This window comes from Telmatherina bonti, assembly GCF_933228915.1.
Source record: "Telmatherina bonti genome assembly, chromosome: 7".
Taxonomy (NCBI): domain Eukaryota; kingdom Metazoa; phylum Chordata; class Actinopteri; order Atheriniformes; family Telmatherinidae; genus Telmatherina; species Telmatherina bonti.
The window spans coordinates 28,385,096-28,400,775 of NC_136625.1; the positions used below are offsets into that span (position 1 = coordinate 28,385,096).

A 15,680-nucleotide genomic window follows, 5' to 3' on the forward strand; every position below is an offset into this window, starting at 1 on the left:
TCCCAAAACATCATCTGATCAAAATTAAATTAACATTAAAGTGGAAGTAATGGAACTATGTTATCAATGTGTATACATAAAGGCAACTAGAATGTGGTAAACTGTGCAGCATTAAAAAAAAACAAAAAACAAAAAACAACTCATGAAATCAAAGAAAATCTCTCCATCTTTTATTTTTACATCAGTTCTGTAATTCAGTGTCAGCATCTGGTTAAACAATGACAAGAAGGACCGAGGAATTCTTAGTATTTTTACAAGAAACAATAAAATAAAATAAAACAATAAACTGAACAGTGAAAGTATGAGTGATAACTCACATCTCCTGATCGTTCTCCTGGTTCCTCGGTCCGGTGTGGCCCTGCACACAGCATATGACATAATCAGCCTGTCAGTCAGATACTCAGTGTGTCATTGTCCATGCTGTAATTGATCATACAGATTATAAAATCACCAAGTCATAACAACAACGGACTAAAGTAGTTTTACATTTTGTTTTTAGTTCTGTAAGTATTGCCATGTTGAGGTTAATATAATTTACTAAATGTTTCATCGAGTCAATATGTCATATTTTCCATTTTCAGCAGACTGAGGCAACTTTAAAAATGTCATTATCTCTTTTATAAGAATTGAAAGACAAAAATATATCGGTCCAGTACTTCACAAAGATGTGTGTATAAGCTGTAGGTTCATTCTGACCTCTTATCAGTAGCTCTTCGCTGGCCAGTGTTGGTGTCATGTGACCAGAATACTCTTCAAGCTCCGCCTCTGGCGCCTCAGTGGGTGGAGCTCTAACAGGAACACTGCCCTCCCCCTTGGAGAAATGAAGCCGTATGAGGGTAAGTTTATTGGAAAAATCTAAATAGTTTTTCCTGTGACAAACATGATTGATGCTATGTCCATCAAAACATAAATGTATGTTTTGGAGTTTCAGTTTTGATTTGTTTTTCTTTTACAAAAACTGAACTCACAGATCCTGCAGTCAACATTTCTAACCTGCTTCCATGTATTTAGATTAGATACAGCAGGTACACAGTTTAAAACCCTTTTTAGAGAGTAAGAAGGCCTCCTGACTTTGGATGAGCGAGATAACTATAAATCAATAACAAACAAAGCACCAAACTTGACAAATTGTTAGCTAAGGGTATCCGCGTAATCGGTGTACTAGGATATTTTGCACAGAAAAACGTTCCATATGCAATATTGCGTAATGCATTCATTTTTTTGTTGCATTCATTTTTCTGTAATTAATGTGTTCAATGCAATGAAATTTAATTTGTATAGCACATGTACAACACAATTCAGTCCCATCTCTGTTTAATTTAGTTCTGTTTTGATGTTATCATGATTTTTGCATAAAATTTTAAATATGGTACATGATTTTGTGTCTGTTTATGTTCTTTAGTGTAAAACATATTGAATTGTTTTATGTATGACAGAGATGGGGACTTGAATCTGAGCCCCACTTCAGTCGCAATTCCAGTGACATCAGATTTAACTTGGACTTGATCCTTGATTTATGAACATCTCTAATGTATGAAATGTAAAATACATTTAAACTTCCCTGATTTGCATTTTAAAAGAGTTTCATCACTTCTGTATCCGATGTCTTGCATTTAGGTGTGAGGACATGGTGAAGACAACTAATACAACTGAACCCTACAACAACATAAAATTTCCTTCTGGGATAAATAAAGTATTTGTCCTTTAATTTCATCTCTTGAAGATGGTTTTATTACACATCAAAGTGGATTAAATCCACAACATGTGAAAAATAAAATCACTGTGTTTTATGTTGCTGATAATTGTCCCTCCACCAGAGATGAAAGCCTCTAACATGGCTCTAATATGTGGGAGCTGTTTCCTCTTGAAGCTTCAAAGTTGGAGACTGGCTCAGGGATATTTTGGGTCAGACTGACTTCCAGCCTGTGGGAGGATTTGGGGCAACAGGACAGAAGTAGAAAAGCAGACTTTTACAGTCACCCAACGAGTGTTATTGTTAAGCTGTTGGTTGACATGTCGAGCATAATCAGCTTTAGAAAATGACACGTTGGTGCACATTTACCCCGAAAGACTTATTACTATATATGCTCACGGCTGTTGTACTTTCCCGTTCTTTTTCTTTTTTTCACTCTCTTTTTCTTGAAATATGCTTCTTCATCCTCATCTTCTTTGTATCGTTCGATCAGAATGCATTTGACCACGTCTGAAAATATCTGATCTGTCAGACATGCGAAGCAGGATATGGGGAAAAAGATTTTATCCTCAATTTACCGGCACTGTGCTGAATTTTCTTCCCCCTTGTTTCCTCCTCGTGTCTTCTTCTGCCTCTCTGTCATCCAGAGCATCATCGCCACTGGCGTACCCTGAGGCCTGTATCAAGAAGAAGTTATATGAATCAATGACATGGTGTCAATCCACCACAAGGGGGCACACTTGTCATATATTAAGTATGTGTATGTGTATATATATATATATATATATATATATATATATATATATATATATATATATATATATATATATATATATATATATATATATATATATATATATATATATATATATATATATGTGTGTGTGTATATGTATATGTATATATATGTGTATATATATATATATATATACACATATATATGTGTATATATATATATATATATATATATATATACATATATATGTGTATATATGTGTATGTATATATATATATATATATATATATATATATATATATATATATATATATATATATATATATATATATATACCATATATATATGTGTGTGTGCATCTCTATCTCTCTCTCTTTCTATATATATATATATATATATATATATATATTATATATATATTTATATGTATATATATATATATATATTTATATGTATATATATATATATATATATATATATATATATATATATACATATATATATATATATATATATATACATATATATATATATATACATATATATATATATATACATATATATATATATATATATATATATATATATATACATATATATATATATATATATATATATATATATATATATATATATATATATATATATATATATATATATATATATATATATCAAGAGAGAGAGAGAGAGAGAGGGAGAGAGAGAGAGTTTTTCTTATGTATTCATAACATGTTGACCTCTAAATGATTTAGTTTGTGACTCACATAAGGATCATCATCGTCACACTGTGCCTCGGCTGCTCTGGGATCATTCTTGATGATTAGCTGCTGGATAGAACCCTAGAAAGAGATAAAGTAACAAGAGGCATTGACGGAAAGATGAGCTTGTCCCAGAATATAACAGAAAACTGAAAAATGGTCGTTTGTAGCAAATGATTCGCATTCATAAAAAGCGTCCTCTTGGAAGCGTGTGAAGGCTTTCTTATATGTCTTTCTATGTCTGGTTTTGGGGATAATGGTAGATTTTCTCTCCATTTATTTGATAGTTAAGGTTACTATTACAGGGGAGAGAAACATTTTGCAAAAACAAAACCGCAATTTCCAAGAATATGATGAGAAAAACTGTAAAACTGCATTTTACTTTTCAGATAGCTGCTTGAGGGAACTGCAGCTCAGGTATAATAGTTGTTCTCAACTTCTGAAGATGCTTGTTTGATGTTCATCCTTCCTACTAAGACATGGAGGCCTACATTCTGTGGTCACTACTTTTAAAGTTACTTTGGAAGTCATTTATATTTCCACAGGCAAAGCCATAATAGGTTTGCTTTTGTCTTATTAGTCTATCTAAGCTGTTCTTTCTAATTGTTACAGATGATTAAACTGAGTTTTTTTTTTTAATTTCTCTTTATTTCCTGTCGATATTGGTTTAATGTATTCATATTTGCCTTAAAGTGAAGTAAGTATGGGCTGAAGGCAATTATTTATTGAAATACTCTTTTTCCACAAAAAACTTAAGCTTGATTTTGTTAAGTTGTTATTATTAAAACAAAACAAAAAAAGCAAAACAAAACAAACAAAGACAAAAAAAACCAAGAAAATGTTTTATAGTATTTTTTACATAGAAACATCAAATGCACAAAAAAGACTGCTTGCTGATGTCACCATAGAGACCAAACTTGCGAGGAATCACATACTATGATGTTTATGGTTTTATGAGAACTTTGAGAAGGATGTCTGTCCTCTCGGTCACTGATCACAACATTTAAAGCACTAACTCATAAACTATGTGATTGGAAATGAATCCATGCCACGACTGTTCACAACAAGAATACACATAAACACACATACCAGCATACACAGTGACCCAGATAGACACGATGGGACAAACTGCTGCTGAACAGGCAAATATTCTGTCGTCATGCTTCAGATCACCCGATTAGAAAGTCAGGCTACACTGAACAAAGCTGAATGAAATGAGGATGACCACAGTGTCTCACCATGGCAACAGGAGTTGTCTGCAAGCTCGTATTTGTCTGCTGTAAGCGTTGTGAAACAAGAAAAGGTCTTACAGAGATTCCTGTTGTAATATTAGTGTGAAAACCTTTAGTAGATCTCTGTATGGACCTCAAACTAGATTCTACAGAAGGTTTTTATTCCTTCTCACCAAATCATTACTTATCCTCTGACCGTCTGTCCTGACATTTCACACAGTTTCATTTTACAGAATGGAAAAGTTGTCACGTTTAACCTTTCCACACCCTCACAGCTGACATAGCAACACAAGCCGAGGTCTCAGTTAAGTCCTTGATCTGACCACAACAAAGCCGTACTGACATCTCTAACTTCCCCGTCTGTTATCAGTTCACTCCTCCATCCTCTTCTTTCCTCTCCTGTGTTCTCCTCTGCATCTCTCCCCCCTCTTCCTTCCTTCTTTACTGTCCATGTCCTGCCTCCTCTCCGCGTCTGATGTTCTTTAACAACACATCAAGCTTCGGATGTAGTCCCAGACTTTTAGTTAGATAGCTGAGATAAAAACAGCATTTTATACTTCAGAATAAATAAAACAAGGTCCTTTTTAGAGCTAGAATTTGCCTTGCACACACTTCAGAAGACCACCACAGCTTGCTCTAAAGAAAGAAAAACACAACAACAATTAGTGACAAAAAAAACAACCAATTTCACAAAAATCCAATTTGCAGTGACTTAAATGTTAAAACTGCGTCTACAGAGTGACCCTCGTTCCTTCACACATCTTCAAGCTGCTTATCTAAAGTCTTTCTGTATCTTTGAATTCATCGTTGCTGCCTGATAATTCAGCACCTGCAGCCCCTTATATTAAGATGGTTGCATTGTTAAACTGCTGCTGAACTTTTTGCCAATCTTCAATAAATTATTTGTAAGAGAAAGTATTTTCTTGTAAACAAAACAAACAAAAAAAAAAGCTTGTTTCTCTGTTTGACCAAATGGTTGAATAAAATTTGAGTGAATTTGTGTGAAAACACAAATTTGTCAATGAGATAGAAAGAAGAAACAGACTGATGTCTAATGATGTCTCAACTCATTATTGTGGTAAAGAAAATATTTATTTTTACAAGTACACATGCACAAACTGAAAATAGCTGCTGCTGTGTTAGACTGTGAAAAATGGGAGCTTCCCTTAGAACAGGGGTCACCAACTCCAGTTCTGAAGGGCTACCATCCAGCAGGTTTTATTGTTTTCCAGGTACAACACACCTGACCCAAACCAATGGCTCATTATCAGGCAGGTGCAGAAGATGACAACAAGTTCTTGGAGAACCTTTTCACTTGGATCAAATGTGTTGTACAAAGGAAACACTAAAATCTGCAGGATGGTAGCCCTCGAGGACTGGAGTTGGTGACCCCTGCCTTAGAAGCTTCAGGCTTATAAAACAGCAGTCCCACACACCACCTCAGCTGTGGCTTGCCCTTGTTCTTTCTTGTGCAGACCACATGTAGAAACTACAGCACATAAATAAATACACATTTTTCACTTACCAAAAACTTATCGAGCCCCGTGCTTCCTGCATTAGCAACAAATATCCCAGAGTTTGGAGAGAAGGAGAGAGTCCCTGACCTCCGACGGAAGGTCCTCCTCTCCGGCTCTCCACAATCCATGTAGAGACGCACCTCATCATGCTCCACGGCCACCTGACAGGGGCAGAAAATAACCTGATATATATCTTATTTTCTGTATCCTGTATTTTTCTATTTACCAATACATTGTTAATTACAAAAAAAGTAGATAGTTGTAAATTAAGTAAATGTATATTATTTTGTACTGTCTTTTTTTAAAGACACAGCCGATAATCAGTCGATAATCCAGCCTCTTCTTCAGACATCTCACGTAAAGATTTGCTTTTGATACTTTTTGTGCAAATTAAGTGACAAAGACAAATGTAAGAAATGTTTTTTAAAAAATTAACATAAGAACATATTTCCATATAGCTGAAAAAATAAATAATGCAGATATTTGAAACGATGCCCTTTTATGCATCATCTGATTTGCATCCAGTTTTGTAATAAGCTCACAGTGAACCGTGTCCATTGTTCAGTCATGTCTGGGATGCTGAAGGAAGCAGCTTTGTGGCTGTGGGAGGCCCGCTCTCTGTCAGTGTAGTACAGCAAGATGCTCTGAAGGCCCCCACGAACTGGGGTGAGGGCCAAACCCAGCTCCACAATCTTCTGTTGAGCATCTGTGAATGCAAAGAGCACGCCTCCTCTCTGGCTGGCAGGACGCACCTGGAATGATGCAAACATAAAAGATATCACCAAAGCTCTTTACATTTTGCTGTTGTCAGACAATATTCATACCAACAATATCATAGGATGATGTTATTACACATCATGGATTTTTGAAGTATAGTGTAGAAGCCACTGGCAACTGGGCCCGCAGCGTGCCAGAACATTTTGTAGGTACAAAGCCCAGAGAAACATGAAACGTTATATGCTTAAACTGTGAAATAACTATAATTTCAAAGCTCCTAAACTGTTTTAAATCTATATGTTGAATAATATGAAACTGGCGGTAAAGTTACAACCACAAGTGAGTCAAACAATAGTATTTGAATCCAGTCCAGTTATTTAATCGGATCACATGGAAGGCATATGATTGGATCGAAGTCATGACTCGATGCAATCAGTTGGTTTCTATTATAGGATATGTTTGAATTGGATCGAAATGATGTGTATGTTGATTCGTGTATGTGAAGTGCCCTGTGACAACATTGTTGTGAAGTGGGGCTATACAAATAAGTTGAATTGAATTGATTTATTGACAGAAGACATTTACTTTATTTTTTATTTTCTCTGTAAAGAGATCATTGTAAACATGAGTATAACCAAATGCACTGCACAGATTATGTTTTAAAATGTTTGAATTTTTTTTTTTTTTTTTTTTTTTTTGTCTGATGACACTGCCGTCATAAAATCACATTGTTATGAGAGCAAATTAACTGCCTGGAAATAATTTAAAGGTTATGTAAGAATGACTGACATCTACTGGCAAATGATGGGCATGACATGACAGACAGTGGCTGGCCGTGGCCAGAATCCCTCCAGACATCTTTTCATATGTGTGTGTGATGGCTGTACAGCCACACATTTAGCTCTGGTAGCTCTGTGTACCCAAACATTTATTATTTAACACTGTTTTCTTTAAATATTTAAACTTAGTTAAACATGCTTTAGTTCTTTTTTGGTAAGTATACATATTTAGGAACTATGTATTTTCATCTGTTTATTTATCTTATTTGCTTTAACTTTATTTGTTTTCTTTCTAATTTGCTGCATTATGAATGTTGGGGGGCAGGAGTGAGCTTTGGGCAAAACCAATGGGCAGGAAGTGTCATCAGCCTGTTTGAAGGAGGATTATTATTAGTCTAGTTTAGTTTCTTTAAATGTTTGACATAGACTTTTTTATTTTAAATAGCTTATTTACTTAATCTCTCTTCAAGAGTTTAATTTTTTAAGTGATTATACCATCTGTTATGTTTGGTTTCTCTGTTTAATTAATTTGTTAGCATATATTACACCTTATATGTTTTAACTGGTCTGATCAGACAGTATTTAAGTTTCCTTTTGTTCTTGCTTTCTTAGGGTTGGTTGGTTTGTTTGTTAAGTCAGTTTGGTTATCTATTAGATTGATTTTGTTTATGTTACTTAAACAGTTATTTTCAAGTTATTTTGTGTTTCTATTAGGACTTCGATTTGTTTTTGTTCATTTAACCTTTAACCTCTTTTAAAGGCCTTGGGAAGGGGGCATCTTGGGCCACAGGTTTCAGGTGCAGTGATGACCTCACTACAGGTAACTGCTTCAAAACTGTAAGCATGTGTGCAGTCTTCATCTACATGCATGTAAAGGTGTTACCAATCCTAAATAGCACACCATCAATTTTAAAGTTTAGAGGGTTCTCAATTTACACACAGTTGTCTGTCCATTCAGAGACACTGTAACAAAAATGGCATCAGAAATATGGCAGCTGCCATGTTTGTGAACCCCCGGCAATTAATGGCTTATTTTAAGAAAATAAAAGCACAATAGTTATTTATTTATCTTTTAGATAGTAATACAGTTTGTAAACCTATGTTAAGTTTTTCTTTCATTGAATTTTGATGTTTACACACATTGAATTTTTAAAGGGCCGTTAGTTGACACAGTGTCAAAGGCTGGATTTCTAGTCACAATTTCCGACAAATTTAGGCATCTGACAAAAGAAACATAAAAATTATAGAATGATAGCAGTTTTATTGGGAGTCCAGCTGTTTCAAGATACCACTGTACAGTTTTTACAAAAAGATTCCATAACAACATTGAACCTTTTGATTTCTGCATGCAATATAAATGTGCTTTTCTTTATTTTACAAAGGAAAGCCCGTCTAAACTTCAGATTATTTTTTTCAAAATATAACCAAAAATAAAAATAACCAAAGTAATACCTAGTTGCAAACCAATCAGAGATAATGTCTCTCAATCATGTCAAAGTTTCATATCATAATTTGGCATTCAATCACCAAAACTTTAAGAACTCTTGTAATAGCTGGTATACCGACTGAGGAGGCCCCACAACAAATGGAAACAAAAAGTGTTAGTCCACATGGTAAAAACAGGAAGTGTGGATCTTGCTGCATTAACTAAAAATAACTTGCTTTACAGGAATATTAACATATACAGTGATACATGTTTTAGACCTAAATAGCTAGGAAATCAGCTCTAAATTACAATAAACTCTTTGAAAGGCTCATTGCAAGAATAATGGCACTTTGAAAGGTAAAAACATTCATAAACTTACTGTGACAATGATGGCAAAGTTCCGGTAAAATGGTCCAGGGACAAAGGTTTTAGTGAGTCGGCCAATGTTGGCATCAGGTCCAAAGTTGTAGGCTGGAAAGCCCTCGTGGCCAGGGATGAAGGAGACAGAAGGAGGAAGAGGGACACCAACTATTTCCATTAGATCCAGATGACTTCCTGGGCCTTGGTCTAACACAGAAAGGTAGACAGTGTAAATATCATTTGTAAACATGAAGCAATGGGGACCAACAACCAAAGCTTTTATGCTCACACATAAGGTTCATTTTTACCAAAATCCCTCAGAGGCAAAGACTGTTAAATGTAATATATTTGGTATTCACTATATATTCAATTCAGTTTCAATTCAATTTATTTGTAAAGCGCCACTTCACAACAATGTTGTCACAGGGCACTGTTTACATACACAAATATATATATAATCTATACTCTTTGTAAAAAGAACAACATGTTCAGCTAAATCTACCCAGAATATAAATATTGTGTTAATGACATGCTTTGCAGATGTCTAAACCTCTTTTCTCTCCCGTCTGCCTCCTACTCATGGATTGCTAATTCATCCACTACATTAAAGGGCAGGAGTACTTGCTAATCATCCTGACATGGCTTTAATTTGACTTGATTTGATCCAGACTCTGCCCACGCTTCACTGCTCTGCCTTGCACGGACATAATCCTCTCAAACATAAATGCACACACAATGCCTAGCAATTAGAGTTTAGTGGCTTCACATTCCCACGATTCTCCGTACGATGAAGTCCATCTCCTGTAGGGACCAAACCCTCAGCATTCCAGCCATGCTAACCACTCTTCCTATATTTCTGTCAAACACACAATTGCAGACACGCGCACACCTATACACAATACAATGTACATACTCTTCTGCACACATCAAACAAACATCTCACCCACATGAACACACACAAAAACTAAACCAGACCAGACCAGACAGGCCAACATTTGGGGGTCTCTAATTCATCAGTCTGACCAACTGGAAACATACTTGATTAGAGGCTTGGGAGTGTGTGTATGTATGAGTGCGCATCTGTGCACTGCTTACACCACTACAAGGTGGAACTCTGCACATTTACAGGTTTATCGTTGCAAACGGAGGTGGGAAGGTGGGCAAACAAAGCACATGTACAAACACACAAGAGCCCTAAACCTCCAGTCCAGATGTGCAGCCCTTTGCACTCTGTAATGACTGCACGAGACATATGAACTTTGCTCTGAAAGAACTAAGGTCATGATCATCATGGCGACAGAGGCCACTGCAGAGGTTCAGCTTCACAAGTAATGGCTGGAAAAAGGTCTGATGCTGATTCGATAACAGAAAGTGGCTACAGATCACCAATCATAACTTGGTTTGGAGCCATTTCAAGTAAACATTGTTTCAGTTTGAAAGTTCAAAATAGCTTTCTTATCTTGTTTTTTTAAATTATTTTTTCCTTTTGGACTGCTAGATGTGTGCATGAGATGATTGCAAAACTGAAAACCGAACAAGTTTTTAATTTCCCAGATGGGTTTGCCTAAGTGCTTCACCCAAGAGTTTCTTAGATAAAACATGAGCCCATGTTGTGCTCTTGTCCATTTAGGGTGGTTGAAAACACTTAATAAACACATTCTACAGTCTTAAGGTTGGTGGTTATATTCCTGGCTTCTCCTGACAAAATCCTGAAGTGTCCTTGAGCACGACACTAAACCTATGTTTTGACTGAGTATGAATGAACAATAAACATATCGATATATATATATATATATATATATATATATATATATATATATATATATATATATATATATATATATATATATATATATATACATATATATGTGTGTGTGTGTGTACATTCATACATAATCAGGAAAATAGACAAATGTCATGTATGTCTGACTTTTTTTCACTTATGGGAACTTTTCATGAGTTATTATTTCATTATTGCTGTTCCATTTGTTTATAAAGCACTTACAATTCAGTCAAGAATTTGATTAATAAGTAACTGCTACTGTAATTACTTGAAATATTAAGAAAATGTATTAATTTCCTATTAAAAAGCACATCTTTAGTGTTCCAATAACAGTAAACACACTAACTTGGGAATCACACAAAACCCTAAAACTGAACTGGTAGATATTGCTAGCCACTTGACTTAGCAATTTTGACTTTTTCACTCAATCAGAACAGGTTAAGGTGTTTTAATTTTGCTAGAGTATGCGTGTATATGTCAGGAGACAAAAAAAGAATTAAGAAGAAAATTTAGCTTTAGCCAAGGTTAGCTAGCTATCTCATCTAATTCACCAACTGGTATTAGAAGTTAACTGAAATTGTCTCTCTGCGCTCAGCTGAGCTTTGTAGTATGCAGGCCTTACTGCTATTTGACCTATATGCAACAGATAAACTTGTGGAAGCACATTCAGGATGGTACTTTTAGGAGATGCGGTGGACAGATTGTATCATTATGATATCATGTGATATACAGATGCAAGATTGAATTCCATCATGGTGCATGTCTTTCTTATAAACCTGATGTCAGATGATAAGTGTCATTCATTCATTCATTCATTCATTCATTCACTTTCTAATCAGCAACAGTCTAGCTGGAGCTAGAAAAACAACTTTACATACATAACCACTCAGTTAGTCTTAATCAGCATTTTTATTTAAATCACGTTCTTCTTCTTCTTCCTTCCTCCTACAACTAATTGTTTTCATGGATGGATGTTTCGTCTGCTTGTTTAGTCTCACTAAGCTCACATTACCAACCTTCAGCATTGCCATGTTTAACCTTTAAGACTCCTGGAATGCCACATAAAAAATACAGCTGCTTGACACACTCTGCCTACATGTCTTTGAGTTTACTGGCTGGCTTCTGCACAAGTCATATCAGGATAGGATTGTGTCACACACCAGCACACAACAGCAGTGAGGGATTCTGTCCTGCCTTATGAGACTCATTTGGGGTATACTACACACAGTACAACATACTGATGATACAATATGTCATTTTAAAAGGAGCTGGTGTAGAAATACTAAAAAAGTGTCATGTTTGTGTCACTTTTCGCAATTTTTTTTGCGAAAAGTGACACAATATCTAAAGGATCTGTCTGACTGGTCTAAACACTGGGGTAATCTTACTTGGCTCATGACTGACAAGGATCTGAGAGCTTTAATTCTACCAGGAAGGCGTTTTGGGAAAGACTGTCTCATTTGTTCAGCTGTGTTTTTTAAACTCACCACTCTTCCAGTGCTTCAGTGGTTTGTAGTGGGATCTGGGTTTGCTGGCTCTGCCTCCATTTCCATCTGGAAACTTCCCACGTTTCACAGTGCTGTCGTCAAACACATTTGTGTTTAACATAGGCACCAACACAATCCCCTTTTTTTTTGTGTCATCCACACCTTTCACTGTCACCGTATCCTCTTTTCCCGCCCACTCTGATGTTGCCCCTGGGGGGTCAGAAGGCATCGGTGAGGTGAGGAAGGGTGAGGTGACAGACGGAGGAATGGTGGTGGTGGTTTTAGGGTTTCCCCAGAAAAAACTCCACCACTGGGCTCCCACAGGAGAGGGAATGAGGAAAAATAGTGTAAGAGAGAAGTGAAAAACTCCCATCCTCTGAGACAGTCTGGACTGATGCACTCCAGTCACTTCATACACATGCAAACATTTAGCCAACGCAGTAACTGCTTCCCAGCTGTGACAGGTCCAGAGTCCTGATGAGTGTGTGAAAGCAGTCAAGGAGATGAAAAGACACAAAAAATATTCCCAGAGAAACCGTCTGGCATCTCACTATCTCTCACCAGTTTCTTCCCCTTTCTCTTCCCTTCTTTCCCTCTTCATAATGACCTTCTTTTCTCCAGCATTCTGTTGCTCTGTTTGCATCTCCCTATGGTCTCCACCCCCCCCCCCCCCCCCCCCCCCCCCCCACACACACACACACACCTCCAACCTCCTCTCTCCCTGTCAAATTAGGCTGTTGAGTCCATCTCCTCTAGAGGGGGCGCTACCACAGCTAACTTTACTACTGACATGCCAAAATGAGAAAACCTTCTGCAACAAAACATGACTGGTTTGAACAAGCAAACAAAGCGATGTTAAAATCTACGTATTGATTGCTAAGCACTAAAATCTGGAGCCAGTACAAGTATTACTCCTCTCTGCTCTCCTTTTCCCCCAGAATGTGGTTTTGCTGTTGTACATGATCCTATTGCAAGCTGTGTAAAAATGTGCAAAGCTCCTGACCAGTCAGAGCAAGAATCAACCCTTGACTGGACATTTTCTCAGCTAAATATTATTATCTTATTAATACATTTTAATTGTAAGCTAGTTGTCCTTAAAGTTCAGATGCTGAATTTCTTTGCTCCAAAGCAGATAATTTCATTAAACAGGCAACAAAAATAATAATTTTTCCTAAATGATAAAACGTTGAATGGAAGCTTATGTAAAGTGTGGACCATCTCGCTGCTGCAGCTCACTGATCACGTAGCAAGGACAGGGGCCCCATGCTGCTGATGACAAAGAGATGTTTGTTCTGTTGTGTTGTGCTTTCCTAAATGTTTGGTGAGGTCCAAAATGAGGACTGGAGCAGTGCTAAAGGTGTCTCATTGGGTCTGGCCTTGATTAAACTTTACTGTCAGTTGTTAAGTTGCAGGAAAATATCAGTATACATCTTGTTCAAAACTGAATTGGAGTTAAATACTAACAAAAATTTAACAAAAGACAAGGATGAGGTGAGGAAAGCATGATATTGATTCATACTTTCATCCTCCAGAGTCATCCAAGTCATTCTTGAGGTTGCAAAACTTTTTCATTCATTTCTGGCATTGTAATCAGCAGGTATTATCTTTAAAACAAAACCACCTTCATAATTTAATACGTAATTTTCAACATTTCAAACGAGTAATTTGCCTGCTAGCACTATTCATACAGTAACTAAGTAAGACTCTGACAGCTTTTAAGGGGATAAAAATGTACCCAATGAACCAAGAAATGAAAAAAAAAAAATTTAGTTTGAACAGAAAGTAAGTGTTCACCGACGACGTATGTGTAACATATTTTTCAGGAATCTTTTAATCTGCATCTGAGCTGTCGTCTCTAAGTAGCAACGCCATTACATTTGCAACAGAAACAGAAAAATATCACAAAGCTAAGACCTCTCAAGCAGGACAACTGTCCAAAAGGTTGTGAATAAGAATAAAAGCTGTGAAAGGCTGTTAACATGACTACAGTTATGAATTATGCCTTCGTCTAGAACAAAAAGAAAGTGACCACTTTTCTGTGAAATAGCTGGACAGATGCTCTCACATTCTTACTCGCATTTCAGCCCTTCTTTTTTTTTTTTTTTTTTCCATACAGAATGACCCCATTAAAGGCCTCTGGATTCCAGGAGGAGTTACCCCTTCACCCTTCACCTCTTGTTCTCTGCCTGCCCTACCTAGCAACTACCCTAACAATAAACTCTAATTGGCTTACTGTCAAAGCAAATCCCATGTTGGAAGATGGAAATTTATTCAGTAAAAAAAAACAAAGTCACAAGATCAGCAGACGCCTCTGGAAGGAATTATCTGTCAAAATGTAGCACTTCTGCCTTCTTGTATTTATGAAAACGGAAACATGTTTGGTTTTAAAACTTAAATTCATCTAATTTTATTTAGTAAAGTCCTTAATTTTTTTTTTTGTCATACATTTGTTCGCTATTATTGCAGTAAAATTAAAAGGTAGAAAACTGATACCAACTTATTTGAAATACAGTTTCAGTACCTTGATCACACACAGTAACTCTGCCACCACCTTGTGGTCAAAAACAGTCAAACACAGACTGCAATTTACCACATGAGCTGTCCCAAACAAATCATGCAGTTTGTATTTTTTTAATTGTCCTATAAGCATGCTGTTGAAAAATAAATCAATAAATGCATGAATTATTCCACATTATTAAGAAGTCAAACCTTTATGACAAAAAAACAAACAAACAAAAAAAAAAAACACAAAAAAAAACAAGAAATGCATTAAATGCATTCAACAGCTTCTTGAAAAGTTATGCACAAGGACCTATTTGTTTGAGTTAGATATGCTGATGGAGGAAACATCTAAAACCTGCAGGACAGTGGTCCTGAAGGACGAGAGTGTGAGATACTGGGCATAAAGGATACATGCTACCATCCAGGTGTGACACCTGGAACACCAAGACTCGGACACAAAATCATGCTGGGACTCAAAACGCCCATCAGTTAGTCAGCAGGAGCATGTGCAGTTTAATAAAAGTCACGTATGAACAGTACAGACAAGTCCAGCTTAAGTCCAGGTACACGATTTAACCGATTAAGAGCCTCGTTCATCTCAGGGCTCACACTTACATAATAATTAAATTAAAAAAAGACAGAGCTATTAAAAGTATGAACTATTGCTGTGTATGCTTATCATTTCTATGT

At 36.1% G+C, this 15,680-nt stretch overlaps 1 protein-coding gene across 1 annotated transcript in view; it reads right to left on the reverse strand.

The window, feature by feature from the left end:
• Nucleotides 1-15,680, reverse strand: part of col15a1b (collagen, type XV, alpha 1b) — a 49,896-nt gene that overhangs the window by 20,176 nt on the left and 14,040 nt on the right. The window contains exons 3-9 of the mRNA XM_079243956.1: nt 9,238-9,425; nt 6,479-6,688; nt 5,945-6,097; nt 3,194-3,268; nt 2,272-2,370; nt 697-811; nt 318-358 (exon numbers count right to left, since the gene is read on the reverse strand). Of these exons, the coding sequence (XP_079100082.1) occupies nt 318-358; nt 697-811; nt 2,272-2,370; nt 3,194-3,268; nt 5,945-6,097; nt 6,479-6,688; nt 9,238-9,425 (881 nt within the window). The remainder of the gene's footprint in view (nt 1-317; nt 359-696; nt 812-2,271; nt 2,371-3,193; nt 3,269-5,944; nt 6,098-6,478; nt 6,689-9,237; nt 9,426-15,680) is intronic.